This window comes from Leptidea sinapis, chromosome 2 (genome assembly GCF_905404315.1).
Source record: "Leptidea sinapis chromosome 2, ilLepSina1.1, whole genome shotgun sequence".
In the NCBI taxonomy this organism is placed as follows: domain Eukaryota; kingdom Metazoa; phylum Arthropoda; class Insecta; order Lepidoptera; family Pieridae; genus Leptidea; species Leptidea sinapis.
The window spans coordinates 22433258-22449374 of record NC_066266.1 but is presented as its reverse complement, the minus strand read 5'-3'; the positions used below and the strand labels follow the sequence as shown (position 1 = coordinate 22449374).

At 35.8% G+C, this 16117-nt stretch overlaps 1 protein-coding gene and 2 pseudogenes across 1 annotated transcript; 1 reads left to right on the top strand and 2 right to left on the bottom strand.

Moving 5' to 3' along the window:
- Positions 1-4952: 4952 nt before the first annotated feature.
- Positions 4953-7801, bottom strand: LOC126971567 (uncharacterized). The gene is given in 1 exon segment (XM_050817876.1): positions 4953-7801. A coding segment is annotated over 1 exon segment (630 nt). The 5' UTR covers positions 5667-7801; the 3' UTR covers positions 4953-5036.
- A 713-nt stretch (positions 7802-8514) lies between these two features.
- LOC126971561 (uncharacterized) lies at positions 8515-10146 on the top strand (annotated as a pseudogene).
- A 132-nt stretch (positions 10147-10278) lies between these two features.
- Positions 10279-11999, bottom strand: LOC126978070 (uncharacterized; annotated as a pseudogene).
- Between the last annotated feature and the right edge of the window lie 4118 nt (positions 12000-16117).

The window sequence follows — 16117 nt, the reverse complement described above, 5'->3', positions numbered from 1 at the left end:
ATGAACAGCTCCCGGAGAACAAACAAATGAGGGAATAGACTGGAAGTACAGGAGTCTGCTTCTTCTTGCTGTATACCTGGTGCTGAGTTATGGCCCCAGCCCGGCGCTCTGTAGCACGGCATTACTTGAGACATTTCTGCCTCTACAACTTGTGACTCGAGACGAGAACTGACAGTTCTACTACTCAATTAAAGAGTGCTTTAGATGTATCTGGCACCGATGAAGACAGGAGATGGAGAGCATCCTGAGGGAGTTGTGGAAATTAGACTGAAGAAGTGGCCCACGGTCGAGGACGAGTGCTAAACTAGACTCATCATCCGAGCAGATCAATTAAAAACGAAATTGGACAAGGAAACCCAAAGTAACCATAGCAATATGTACACACTTTCCGAAGATTCATGAACGAGATATAATTATATGGAAAAAAACGGGTTGCACTCCAGGAGTGCAGGTAGAAGTGAAAACTTGAAGGTTACCGTTGTACACTCAGCGGCACAATTAACCGCCCACCTTGATTTTTTACGATTTTGGTTAAAAAAAAATTGTGGCCTTGTGAATGTTATTTTATAACGTAGGTATATTGAAGTAAAATGAAAGATAATATTGTTTTTAATTATTACGTTTATTTATAGAAAAGTCTGAAAAACATTTTGACCTTAAATTAACAAATGTGATGAAATGGAAAAAATTAAAAATCTGCTGAATAAATGAATCCTAATAGTGCGTATTTCCACCTCTAGCCCTCATGACTTCCGTCAAACGGTTTGGCATGCTATCGATGACATCTTTGATCTGTTGTTGTGGAATGTTCTGCCACTCGTCAATCACGGATTGTTTTAATTCATCTATGGTGGTTGGAGCTGGTATGCGGCTTCGAACACGTCTTTTTAAATTGTCCCATATTTGTGCCATGTTAATTTTCGAATGCCGACGGTATCCAGGTACGCGGTAACAACTCTAGCAACGTGGGGGCGAGCGTGGTCCTGCATTAATAAAAAATCTTCGCCAATAAATAGAGCAAATGGCATTACATGAGGTTCCAACACTTCTGTTACATACCTCTGAGCATTTATTACACCTCTTTCGAAGATAACCAAGTCGGTGCGTGCTTCGTAAGTAATGCCGCCCTATATCATGATAGAGCCTTGGTAACTTACTGTTTCCACAACAGTACATGGTGCAAACCTTTCATTCTTGCGTCTGTTTACACGCTGGCGACCGTCAGGACCGTGCAAGCATATTCTTGTCTCGTCAGTAAACATAACATTCTTCCATATTCCATTCGGCGTGCTCTCGGGAAAAACGAAGTCTTTCTCTCCGGTGGCCTACGAGCAATTGTGGCATTCGAGATGGTCGAAAAGCTGCAAGGGCATTCGCTCCTAGTCTTCTTCTCACTGTTCTTTCACTCACTTGAACATTGCGAACCTCACGAAGTTAGTTTCGTGCCTCAACAGCTGTAGTGAACCGATATCTTAGAACATTGGTCACAAGAAATCGGTCGTCACGAGCGGAGGTGCATCTTTTTCGGCCCTGTCCTGGTCTTCGCTCATAAGAGCCAGTTTCCCGAAACCGTTTCACTGCATCCCTTAAGGTGGTACGTGCGATAATTAGCATCAAATGGCATGTTTGTGATGTCAAAACACTAGCTTTAAGTTACGAAACCAAAACAAACTCAAATTGTTTACTTTTAATGCCACTGAAGCAATGTAAGCAGTATGGCAACGATAACGATAATAGGACGAAGTTCGATATTTATCCTATTCACAACTTATGCGTAAAAAAAACAAAGTTAAGTGGGTAGTTTTTGTAATTTTTTCGTCACTACATTTCTTTCACACTTGACTTATTTATGCCCAATAACTTACAACTGCGATAACATCATAATTTGCCACTTTAAAAGGGTGGGCGGTTAATTGTGCCGCTGAGTGTAGATTTTTGAATATTTGGGATTGGTTAGGAATTAATTTCGCACGAATTGCTTTATTTTGCTTATAAGTATAACATTAATATTGCGCTATCGTACACAAAAATAACAATTTAAATTACATAATAAATTCAACACTTCAGAACTATTACAATTATTTTACATTAAAAAGTTTATCCCTCAGAAAAATCAACTTTCATTCATAATTTCAACGACTCTTTCATCAGTAAAGTTGCCTCACTGTTTGTATCTATTCCTCACTACTTGCCATGCCACTCGTCGAGTGTGTGGCAGGCCCATACCACTCATTCAATTACGACTCACTTGTCACAATATTAGCAGTTTGTATCTCTTCGAAGTTCTTTGGTCAGTCTCGTATTCTAAACGGAACACCTACGTGCACAATGGAACAATTCCATGAAAAATACGTTAAATAATCTAAAATAAAAATAATAATAATGTCGTGGTATGTAGCAGCTCCGTTGGAGACGATCATATATTTTCGTCTGATTTTTTTATTACAAGGGAAAGCGGGTAAGTGGGTCTAATCGAATTATTGGTGTTCTAGATCTGCAATACAAGATGTAATAGTTGTCATGTGTGTTGGGAATGGCCACCTGCGGTCCTACCCAGTGGAGTATGGAGTCACTTCTGCCAGGTCATACGCCAGACGCTCACCAAGGAAACAAGCGGAGTCACTTTTGCCGCTGCTGCAGTACGCGAACCTGTAGCCCAAGGCGTTGTCGACATAGTCTGCAACAAACACTTTTTTTATTGAATTAGGCTTTATTGTCCGGAAATTAACAATTTGAACAGTTCCATGGAAAATACGTTAAATAATCTAAAATAATAATAATAATATTGTCGTGGTATGTAGCAGCTCCGTCGGAGACGGTCATATTTTTTCGTCAGATTTTTTTATTACAGGGGAAAGCGGATAAGGGGGATCTAATTGAAAGGTCGGTCTAATCGAATTATTGCTGTTCTAGATCTGCAATACAAGATGTAATAGTTGTCATGTGTGTTGGGAATGGCCACCTGCGGGCCTAAGTAATAGTTGTCATGTGTGTTGGGAATGGCCACCTGCGGTCCTACCCAGTGGAGTATGGAGTCACTTCTGCCAGGTCATACGCCAGACGCTCACCAAGGAAACAAGCGGAGTCACTTTTGCCGCTGCTGCAGTACGCGAACCTGTAGCCCAAGGCGTTGTCGACATAGTCTGCAACAAACACTTTTTTTATTGAATTAGGCTTTATTGTCCGGAAATTAACAATTAGAACAGTTCCATGGAAAATACGTTAAATAATCTAAAATAATAATAATAATATTGTCGTGGTATGTAGCAGCTCCGTCGGAGACGGTCATATTTTTTCGTCAGATTTTTTTATTACAGGGGAAAGCGGATAAGGGGGATCTAATTGAAAGGTCGGTCTAATCGAATTATTGCTGTTCTAGATCTGCAATACAAGATGTAATAGTTGTCATGTGTGTTGGGAATGGCCACCTGCGGGCCTAAGTAATAGTTGTCATGTGTGTTGGGAATGGCCACCTGCGGTCCTACCCAGTGGAGTATGGAGTCACTTCTGCCAGGTCATACGCCAGACGCTCACCAAGGAAACAAGCGGAGTCACTTTTGCCGCTGCTGCAGTACGCGAACCTGTAGCCCAAGGCGTTGTCGACATAGTCTGCAACAAACACTTTTTTTATTGAAATAGGCTTTATTGTCCGGCAATCAACAATTGGAACAGTTCCATGGAAAATACGTTGAATTATCTAAAATAATAATAATAATATTGTCTTGGTATGTAGCAGCTCCGTTGGAGACGATCATATATTTTCGTCTGATTTTTTTATTACAGGGGAAAGCGGGTAAGTGGGTCCAATTGAAAGGTCGGTCTAATCGAATTATTGGTGTTCTAGATCTGCAATACAAGATGTAATAGTTGTCATGTGTGTTGGGAATGGCCACCTGCGGTCCTACCCAGTGGAGTATGGAGTCACTTCTGCCAGGTCATACGCCCGACGCTCACCAAGGAGACAAGTGGAGTCACTTTTCCCGCTGCTGCAGTACGCGAACCTGTAGCCCAAGGCATTGTCGACATAGTCTGCAACAAACACTTTTTTTTATTGAATTAGGCTTTATTGTCCGGAAATCAACGATTGGAACAATTCCATGGAAAATACGTTAAATAATCTAAAATAATAATAATAATAATATTGTCGTGGTATGTAGCAGCTCCGCTGGAGACAGTCATATATTTTCGTCAGATTTTTTTATTACAAGGGAAAGCGTGTAAGGGGGATCAAATTGAAAGGTCGGTCTAATCGAATTATTGGTGTTCTAGATCTGCAATACAAGGTGTAATAGTGATGTGTGTTCGGAATGGCCACTGCGGGCCTAATCAGTGGAGTATGGAGTCACTTCTGCCAGGTCATACGCCAGAAGCTCACCAAGGAAACAAGTGGAGTCACTTTTGCCGCTGCTGCAGTACGCGAACCTGTAGCCCAAGACGTTGTCGACATAGTCTGCAACAAACACTTTTTTTTATTGAGTTAGGCTTTATTTTCCGGTAATCAATAATTATTCTTGAGTGTAAATTGTGTTTGAGTCAAAATAAGGTTAATAACAAATATTTCATTTCAAATAAATTGCAGTGTACTAGAGACATAAAAATTTAACTTTTCACCAAATTTTATGGAAAAATAAGTTTTTTTTTTGTAAAAGATAAAAAAAAAACTTGTTTTATTTGCATTTTTCACAAAATTTTGAGGTTAAGTATGTGGGAATTCAATCGTTGTAGAACTTTTTATTACCTACAACTTTGCCATTTGACTTTTTTCGAAAGGACTTTTAGTTTTGCCGGAAATCAAAATAAACCGATTTTTACCCTTAAACACCCCTTTTCCACTTCCAACCTTAGATCGCCCGTAATTTATTTTTCCTTCCATTTTTGTTATATACTCTTACATTTCCAATGGGTTTCATTCTACTATATTTTTTTTTATTTTCAAAAATTATCTACCCTGGTCTAAATATAAAGTCCTAAATACAAAATCCTGAATCGTCATCTACTTCCTATTCGGATCCAGGGGTTCAAACTTCTTCCGTGGCTTATAATTGTAATTGCGTATAATTGTACTCTGGGTTTGGTGACCTCAAGATCTCATCAGAAATAATTTGTATTGTATTAGTATCAGAAAAAGCCACGGAAGAAGTTTGAACCCCTGGATCCGAATAGGAAGTAGATGACGATTCAGGCCGTACGTAGTATGTAGGTGATGCGGCTGGATGTTGTATTTATTGGCGTTAGGTTGGCTCTGAATATACAGTATACGTTGGTGAAGGACCTGTGAAGTGTGGAGGTGTGTTATTCATTCGCCTGATGAATAATCCATCTATTTCGTACATCATTTTTATACTGTCTGATTCAGATAGTTTACGCAACTTATTAGCCAGAATCTTGCCGTAACGATCAAAATCATCTTCCACCGCTTGTGGTTTATTCAAAACTTTATTCAGTGAAGTCATTGCATCTTTCATCGTCTTCCCAGCTTCTTGCAGTTCTATTGGATTCTTACGGATTCTCGGTATTGATGGCAACTGAGAAGAAGTCGTAGGATCTGAGTGATTGCTATCCACATCTTCATTGGAAATAACACTTTCTGGTGTAGCTGGAGACTGTAACAAAAAAAAATTATAATGTAATTTTTTTTTACAGATGTCAAGAGTCTCCACAGACATGGTTACAACTGGAAAAGGGGTTCAAAAACTTTCCAAAATGTTTAGGTGCCATGGATGGAAAGCACATTGTAATGCAATGGCCTATAAATAGTGGTTCCGAATACTACAATTACAAAAGGAGTTTTAGTATTGTACTTCTTGCTTTAGTCGACAGCAATTACAATTTTATTTTTGTTGAAATTGGAAGTCAGGGAAGAATAAGTGACGGCGATGTGTTTCGTAATAGTCAGCTTTGGAGAAGAATATGCTCAAATAATCTAAATTTTCCTACGCCACGACCTCTACCGGGGAGTACAAGAGAAGTTCCATATATTTTACTGGGAGATGGAACATTTGCATTGTCATCACATGTGATGAAACCGTACCCAGGAAGTCATAATGAAGGATCGCCGAAACGTATATTTAATAAGAAACTTTCATCCTCACGCGTAGTCGTTGAAAATGTATTTGGGATATTAGCTTCAAAATTTAGAATATTGCGGAAACCAATACTACTGAACCCAGAAAAAACCACAGTTATTACAATGACATGTGTACTGCTGCATAATTTCTTAAGAAAAAGTAGTACATCATCGGCAATATATACACCTCCAGGAACAATAGATGTTTACAACAGTAACGATGAACTGGTAGTGCCAGGTTCATGGAGGAATGACATTGAAGACACGTGTGCCATTAGACCTTTGCAACCAATACCACGAAGACCAACACTAGACGCAAGTCAGATTCGAGAAGAATTTAAAACATATTTCTTTAACAATTACAATATGTAAAATTTAGCTATTTAACTATAATTTCTACGTAGGTTATAGTACAATACTTGCCACACTATTGTTACTATTATCTACGCTAATTAATAAATTCATAAATGAAAAATAATTAATGTCTTACTTACTGGTGCATCCGTGTTCATAGTTTTTCTACACTGAACAATATCATTTAAGAACGAATCCATTAAATCAAAAGCAAACCATATTGGTTTATAGACTGTTTCAGCTCCAGCTCCAGATAGTGTAGATACAACAATCTTTCTTTTATGGCCACGGTATGTGGCCATAAGTGAATCTCGCTTTCTTTTTAAATCTACCACTGGTATTCCCATATCCTCGCTTATGCGCATCCAAGCATCGTGCACATATTGCTTGTCCTTGTGTTTGGTATCTTTTAAGTTCCATAATACAGGCTCCCTTTGAAAACACTCCAAAAATTCCAATTCACGTTCGTTACCACCAGACCACATTTTAACGCGTCTTCACCTAAACACAGTCAGCCGGCAACTGCGTGAAACGAGTGTGTACACGTTCGCTCTCGTTTTTCTCGCGAGGGCCAACGAGACCCTTTGACTCGAGCGCAAAAACCGACAAGCGACCGAGACGAACGAGGCGAGGCGAGGGAGACCGAGACGAGAGAAGAGCTCCATGTACACACTCGCTCTCGGCCTGCCTCGTGGTGTCTCCCCGAGTGTGTACAACCGGCATAACAGGGGGGCAAGTCTCTCTCCTGAGGGTGAATGTTACGTGAGCTGATTTAGTTTCATTTACTTTTATTCACCATCTTTTAAACCACCGCTCTATATGGTGTAGGTGGGCTTGCAGATTATGTGAAGCAGTTTCTGGATCACGTTTAGATGATAAGCTAGCATAATTTTGCTTAATTTTATGATCGAAAAAACTGTTCGTCCAATTGTCTTGTGGGTGTTGTTTATCATCGAGTTTTTTTTTTGTTTTCTAAAATAAAATGGGATGGTACCTTTTTTCTCCGATGTGATGTTTTTTATCTCAAGTGATTTAGGTTTTCTTGTTTGCATTTTATGGAAACAGTATTCTATTGTTCCTTTTTTATAAATAACGGGCTGCTGCTTTCATAAACCACAAGCATTCTTTGCTTCAAATTGATTCCTTAGATTTTGTCTATTTTTGATAAACATATCATTGTAATCACAAAAATTAATATAATAATTCAACTTATTACACAAAAAGTTTTTGATATTGCGAAAATATTGTAAATAATTATTAAATTCAACAAATTTACAGTTTTGGAATTGTGAACAAATGAGTTTTAAATTATAATTTAGTTTAAAAGTATTCGTATGAGGATTGTTCACAACTTGAATTACAAATACGTTGTTACTCTTACTCAGTTTAAGCACGTTATACAATAGGCATGATGACAAATTTTGAGAAACTGTCCTATAATATTTGGAAATATATATGAATTATAATAAACATAATATTTCTGCGGAAAATTTAGGTTTAGTACTTAAAAAATAATTTTTGATTCATAAATTTAAAATTTGCACCAAAACGCGTCAAAGTGTCATGGCGTCGCTTGCTTACGTCACTTTAGAGTACAAGGAACATTCGGTATATGTAAACATTATCTAATTCATATTTAATTTGGACATTTTACTAGTTTTTACATTAAAATGACTTCGAAAGCATATCGGTGGTGTTCCGTCCCTCTGAGTACTAATACGTCCATAAAAACTCCTGAGAAGTTATTTATTTTCGTTCCTTTCGATAAGAAATTAAGAAAGAAGTGGCTTGACCTTGCAAGACGTGATTTGGAAGGAATATTACTCACTACACAGCTTTATTTTGGTGAAGATCACTCTGACGTAAGTATTTCCTTTTTTATTTTGTAGAATTTTGTTGCTAAATTCATTATAAGCTAATTTTATGGGAAGAAGTAAACATTGATATACAAACTTTTTGGAGGTTATGATTCTCTTACTCACTGTAGTTCATTCATGTTTAATAGCTCATTCATTGAGGATTTGATTATAATAAGTATATTATAATCAAATCCTCAATGAATGAGCTATTAAAAAGGTATTTTATTTCATTTTCAGTTACCAAATTATATGGAGTATCATGTGATGGGGTCAGTGTCGCAGATTCGCATGAAACCTGGGTGCGTTCCCTCAAAATTTGAATGCCAACCTGACAGAAGAAAACGAACTTCCGACTCAAACGAAAGGAAATATAGTGCGAAAAAGCAAAGAAGAGAAGTCGTTGCAGAAGCTGAGCAAGAATTACAAAATAAAACAACTACAACTTGTTCTGTTGCAACAGAACAGCTAGAACTTGAAGACCCAACCCCCGGAACATCAGCCATGCAGGAAAGTACTACAAAAGATGCACCTAAGATGGTAAATAAATCCATTCAAGTGTATATAACAAATAAGTTCAGAAGTAAAGCTGTTCAAACAGAAGTAAAATCAGTAGATCAGATGACTTCACCATCGAAACCCTTTTGTCGTTCTGCTTTTACTTCACCATTTAAAATCACAAGTACCAAGCCATCCATATCCACCATACAATAATGTTCCAAGAAAATAGGATTTCAGGCAGATTCTGACAGTGATAATTCATACACACCATCTGTAGCACATAGTGAATCACCATCAGTGACATCTTTAAAAATTAAATCGTCTTCAGACTGCAGTGAATTAATTGAAGACGATAAGAAACAAGAGGCATCAAGAATCTTGGCATATACATTGCAGAAAATAAAAAAGAACCCACGGTCTTACATTGGAGTTCCTAACAGATGTTACTACCTTATAGATTTAATTGAAAAAAAGTTAAATATTCCCACACACCATATAATAATGTGCTTGAAAAAAATTAAATTAAATAGTAGTTTCAGAGAGCTTTCTGATGATTTTTCTATTGATCCGACATATGCCAGCAAGATATTTCTGAAAAATATACCACTAATAGCTAGTTTGATGCGACCTTTTCTTGTTGTCTTAGATAAAGATTCCATAAGAAAAAATTTGCCTATGGCCTTTAGGCATAAATATTACAATGTAACTTGTATTATAGACTGCTTAGAAATTGAGATAGAAAAGCCTTCAAAAGCAGTGAACCAGGCTCTCTCCTGGTCAGAATACAAAAAAGCTAATACGATAAAGTATCTTGTGTCTTGTACTCCTAATGGACTAATCAATTACATTTCTCCAGGATATGGAGGAAGAATTACTGACACATTGTCGGTCGAATCTTGTGATTTTATAAAGTGTTTGCAACCAGGTATGCGTGTGATGGCTGACAGAGGTTTCAAACATGTACAACAATATTTAAGAAAACAGGGAGTGAACTTAGTACGACCTCCAAGTGTTGCAACTGGTACAAAGCTATCAAAACATGAGGCAAGGGAAACAAAACAAATTGCAAGCTTAAGGATTCATGTGGAGAGCCGCATGCATGTGTAAATGTTAATTTAGTCAAATTGCTAGATGATGTTATAACCATTGCCTGTGGATTGATTAACTTACAAGATTCTTTGATCAAATAAATATACATGTTTGTTTGATCAAAGAATCTTGTAAGATCAAATCAATCAGCTTGATCAAGAATATATGCCAGTTCAGTTTCAGAATAATGTTAGATTCAGTTTCTGAAATCCTGTTTGACTGTACAATTTTGAGTGCAAGTTATTGTATTATGCAGATAATTAAACAAAGAATCAGTATTATTTCAAAGTTCATTGTTACTTTGCTTAAACTCGCTTGTTTAATATGAGCTAGTCTAACATAAAACATTGATATAAGTGAATGTAAATGAATATTTATATAGTGTTGTAAATTAGTATATAATGTGTGAAGATCATCAGAGGTTTATCCTACAAATAAAAACATTTTTACATTAACTGGTTTTTATTTATAACATTACACTTTTATATAACACTGGATATACATTATCCTTCCACAAAGGGACTATTACCTTAAGAAAATCTGATACATATTTTTCATCATACATAATTTCCATTATATCTACTTTCTTATTGGCACTGTAGTTGCAGTCAGCTACACAGAAGTAGCCTTTTTTATGTCCTGTTAGTAACATTTGAAGTTGCATTTGCACATAAAACTTTTGGGTTGGCTTCCCATTCTTTACATATGCTTTAACTGTTTTTTGACTCATAGGACACTTAATTTCTATTATACTATTTTCACAGATCCCATCAGGTGAACCCGCTAGCATGGGATAATTTTTAGATAAGAATAACCCACATTTTCTAATTTTCTTTTCCAGGTTGGCACTTACAGTTTTCCACACTTCATCCTCCAAAATTCTACCACGTTTCATAGCTGTTGTGTCTGGAATTTTTCCACCCATTATTACTGCCATCAGAGTGCCGTCACTGGTTTTACACCTACTGAATTCATATGCTCTTGAAGCGGTCACTGCCATACCTTAATTCATACCAAAGCTTACTTTTATGTTGCTCCCTTGTTTCTTCTTCTATAATTTATTACAACAGTTTTCTTTATATTTCAACACTAAATTGTCCATTGATAGACTTAAAAGTCTATCAAAAACATAGTCCTTTTGGTATTTCATTAATTCACAGTCGGTTAACCTTCTTCTCTTCCCTTCTTCCACAAACTTTTCGAATACTTCGGTATCAGATGGTAAGCTAGGGCTACCCTTAGATAATTCCGTAGCAGTTATGTATTTAAGGGTACTCCCAACTCTAGAAAGTTTGGATTTCCTCCAATAGCATTCTATGGATGTGCAAGATGGATCTTCACTTCTGCGATGAACCCACATTAAGAATGCCATGGCATGTTTGCAGCCTCCTTGAGAAGCCACACAATCATGACATTCTACTGACTTAACTGTTTCTTCTTGTTCGTCGACTACCAAAGACACTCCATACAACTTGGCATGCACTTTATGTTCTGGGCAGATTTTAGCTTTTATTGTGCACAAATTTCCTTCACGTTTGACCTGAACATAGCTTACAGCATCATCACCATAATATGCCCTAGCAGACCTGAAATAATTAAAGCAATGGTAAATATTTAATTGCAAAAAGAAATATTTAACATAAACATAACCTCAAATTGTAATATTGAATGTTATACTGAAATAGGTACAATAGCTATGCTTTCAACGAATTATTTTTATGGTTTAAATAATTAATTAACTGTTTAATACACAATACTTACATGGAAGTTTTAACATTCTAAATTCTGCTGAATAGAAGTCTTTGTTTGATGCCAGAAACGTTCCTAGCATTATCAAGTCGATTCTTGGTAAATTTGCGCTGGAAGCCTTTGTAAATCCTTGTTCCATGACTCAATTTAGCGCAATCAATTTACACAAAAGAAATTGAAGTTAATAACAAAACAATAACGGCATATTCAATTAAAAAAGCGAGCGAGTGTGTATTATCTTGAGTAATTCAAATGTAAACAAAGAGAAAGAACTCTAACGTGACGTCATGCGCTCTGATTGGCGTTCAACATTTCATGGCGGATTGCCGTATTTAGCGATTTTATTTTATCGATTATTATATTCATCTTGCTTTTAATTATGAAAAGAATCTAGAGTTTTAGAATTAGGAATTTTGTAATAATATACACACAAATTATTTCAATGAAATTTACTTGTTGTCATCATGCCTATTCCGAGGTAACTTTTATAGGATTATTATCATTCTCACCAATAGAAAATACAATCTTGTCTTTAACACCTATCGTTATATTCCTACAGGTCCTTTAAATTTGTTCAGTAGTTCCATATGGTTTTATCTGAGAAAAAATAGTGTAGTTATTGAATTGCGTTGTCTTGACTGTATTTTGATGCTAGGTCAATGCATTTTTCATGACAAAAAATCCAGATTTTTTCGGGTACTTCCATGGTTCGCGGTATTTCTTTAGAAATCTGTTGTTTGTAATAAACGCTGGAAGGTGCACCTGGTAATTGACTTATGTTCGTTCTCTGAAGATATTTTTTTTTTCTTCTTTTGGCAATAGCGTTTACTTTTTGCCAATAACGTAAATTAAAAGATTGGGAAACTAAGTTAAAAAAGGATACGGAACACGGGAAAGGATCAGATAAGTAGAAAGAGGATTGAAACGGATATTAAAAATTTCATAAATATACATATATACTTGCTACTTACACAACATTACAAATATTTAAACTTTAATATGATTCTGAAGAATGAAAGATGACAATATTTTATAAAATTTACATGGATACATAATAAGACAGGATATACAGGTAGGAAAAGGAACATTAAGAGATATTAGATCATTCAGGAATGAGGAGCGGTCGTATAGAGAACATGAAAAGAAAATGTGATCTAGATCACATTGATCGGATTCACATTCACACATGTCAGTAGATACAATGCCTAATCTATTAAGATGAACAGGAGTGCAAACATGACCCAAACGCATTCTTATGATAGAAGAACATACTAACTTATTGCATTTGGCACGGAAAAACCATGGTTTAAATGAAATAAGTGGCTGAAGGTTAAAATATTTCCTGCCTTTTAATTGACCAGTTTCAGTCCAAAGTCTATTCCAACAATCCTGAAGGTGAACTATAGGAAGAGCACCTAGATCCTGGCAAAAAACTTTATAAGGGAAAATGTCGCCATCGACCACGGCTTCATTAGCTAGTTGGTCTGCTTTTATATTACCAGGAATGTCGCTATGGCTGGGGATCCATACAAACAACACAGAAAGACCAAAGTGATTGCATTTATTTAATAGATTTCTTAATTCTATGACAACAGAAGAAATGTTTTTTGATTTAAATGGGAACCTATTGAGAGACTGTAAGGCACTTTTTCAATCAGAGAAAATTATTGTTTTTGGAAGTTTAAATAGAATAATATATTCAATAGCCTTAAAAATACCATAACATTCCCCAGTAAACACCGATGTTTCCGGAGGTAGTTTAATTTTCTGTGATATTTTAAATTGAGCGTGATAGACACCTACACCAACGGGATCCGAGGAGGAATGTTTAGACGCGTCTGTGTAAATATGATGGTAATCAACCCAAACAGTATTTTTAAGAAGATTAAACGAAAAATTTGTACTAATATCGTGCTTATTTAATTCTGAGTCAAAATTAATTTCTGGAAGCAACATTAATGCTTCAAAGCTAGTACTGAAAAGAGGATAATTAATGGATCGATGAATAGGAGCTTTTATGTTGATAAATTTCTTAAAACTATTGATTAGACAAGGTGGTTTTTTATTTGACCAATATGCAGATGAATCTATATAATGAGAAAGTTTCTGAAGTTTGTTATAAAGAGAGTGGTTAAGAAACTGAAAAGATCGGAATATAAATTTGTCTGCTAAATATTGACGACGTAGATGTAGTGGAGGATCACCACATTCTACTTGAAGAGCATTGATAGGACTTGACCGCATAGCACCAGAAACTACTCGTAAAGCTTTGGACTGTATGAGATCTAGTTTTTTAAATGCCTTAACACTACCAGGCTCCAGCAAGAATGTACCATAATCTAATATACTTCTTATAAGAGCATTATATAACAATTTCATGCAAAAAGGGTGCGCACCCCACCAAACACCTGACAGACATCTTAAAATATTAAGAGTACGCTCACATTTAGCATTTAGGTAATCACAATGTGGGATACCAGTTAGTTTCGAATCTAAGACAATTCCCAAAAACTTAACATTATCTTTAACTGGAATCTGATAACCCACATAAAATATAGAAATAGGAGGAGGAGTTCTTGATCTCGTGAATAAAACTATTGTACTTTTTTCAGGTGATAGATCAAGGCCATTTAAGTCCAGCCAAGTTTTTAAATTTATCAGCGGTTGTGTTATAGAAGAACTTGTTTTTTTCAATAGAAATATCACGACAGTAAATTAATAGATCATCAGCATACTGAAGAACATTTACACAATTAAGTGATGATTTTAAATCGTGTGTATAAATATTATACAATATTGGGCTAAGTACTGATCCCTGGGGGAGGCCCTTTGAAACAAGTCGAGTAATTGACTTCCTATCATCTAGTTTCAGGATTATGTATCTTTCGGAAAGCATGTTTATGATAAAATTTGTTAATAGCAGAGGTATATTAAGTTGTAAAAGCTTACTCTTTAAAATACTTACTACGACATTATCATAGGCACAATTTATATCTAAGAACGCAGCTATTATTGATTTATTATTTGAAAATGATAATTGAATATCAGAAATGAATATACTTAAGCTATCAATAGTACTTTTCCCACGTCTGAAACCGAATTGGGATTCACATAATAGACCGTTATGCTCAACAAACCATTCTAAACGATTTTTTATAAGATGTTCTGTAATTTTCATCAAAACAGAAGAAAGTGCGATTGGGCGATAGGCAGAATGGTCTGAAGAACACCTATTAGGTTTCAGTACGGGAATTATTTCTTGACGTTTCCACGTGGAGGGGATGTTACCAGATGTCACTATGGAATTTATAAGAGATAAATAATAAAATAAAGCATCATCATCTAAATGAGAGATAAAGGAATACGGAATACCGTCCAGTCCTGGAGCAGAATCCTTAACATGAGACAATACACCTTTTAGTTCAGTGAGAGAAAATATACTGTTTAAACCAAAACAGTTATCATTATTTATATTTATTACAGGGTAACCAATTATTAAGTCTTCAGGAACGAAAGGTGGAGCCAATTTATCTAAAAAGCTATTAACTAAATGAAAAGGGATTGATTTTGGAGATGAATCTTTGTATGCAGATCTAAACCTTCTTATATTTTGCCATACAAGAGATGGTTTGACATCAGGTGATATTGAATAGCAGAAATTTTTCCAGCCATCAAATTTCTTTTTCGTTAGAAATTTTGAAGTTTCTGACATACTCTTTGTAAGATTTTCAAAATTCTCATCAGTGGAACATTGACAGTATGTAATTTCAGCATATTTTCTTCTCTTTACTGCCTCAGTACATTCGTCATCCCACCAAGGAGGAGAAGGAATAAAACCCAAAGAGCTATTTTTACTTGGAAATATCTCATTGGCAACCTCAATAAAGATTCTTGCTAAAGAATCTGCACACTGCGATTCTGTACCTGGATTAATTTTTGGAAGTGTAATAATTTTGTTTTTTATTAGATCTTTATATAAATCCCAATCAACATCATTAAGCTTATATTTTAAACGAGGAGAATAAGTTTTACGTAATACTTTATTGTTATTATTGCAGGTTGGAAATGATAATAATAGTGGGAAGTGATCACTATCTTTTGGTAGTGATCTACTTTTGTAGATCGTAATGGATCCCAGGACAAAGAAGAAGCAAGATTAGGTGTAGTGACTGTTAAATCTGGAGCACTTGGGCCCTCGTCAGGATGAGAACGTCGTGTAGGACGACCATCATTTAATATACACAAATTCACTGAATCAAATATATCTATTAATGTGTTACCATAACTATTAGAAGATAAGTAACCCCAGGATTCATGGCGACAGTTAAAATCACCAAGGATCATAAAAGGCTTCGGAACAATGGAAATAATATCTTTAATTTCATTTAAGATTGCAGAAGAAGGATGAGGTATATAAATAGATACATAACAGATATTTTCAACTAAAGCAGCAATAATAGAAAAATCATTACTGTGAGAAGGAATAGAGAAGAGAGAAAAG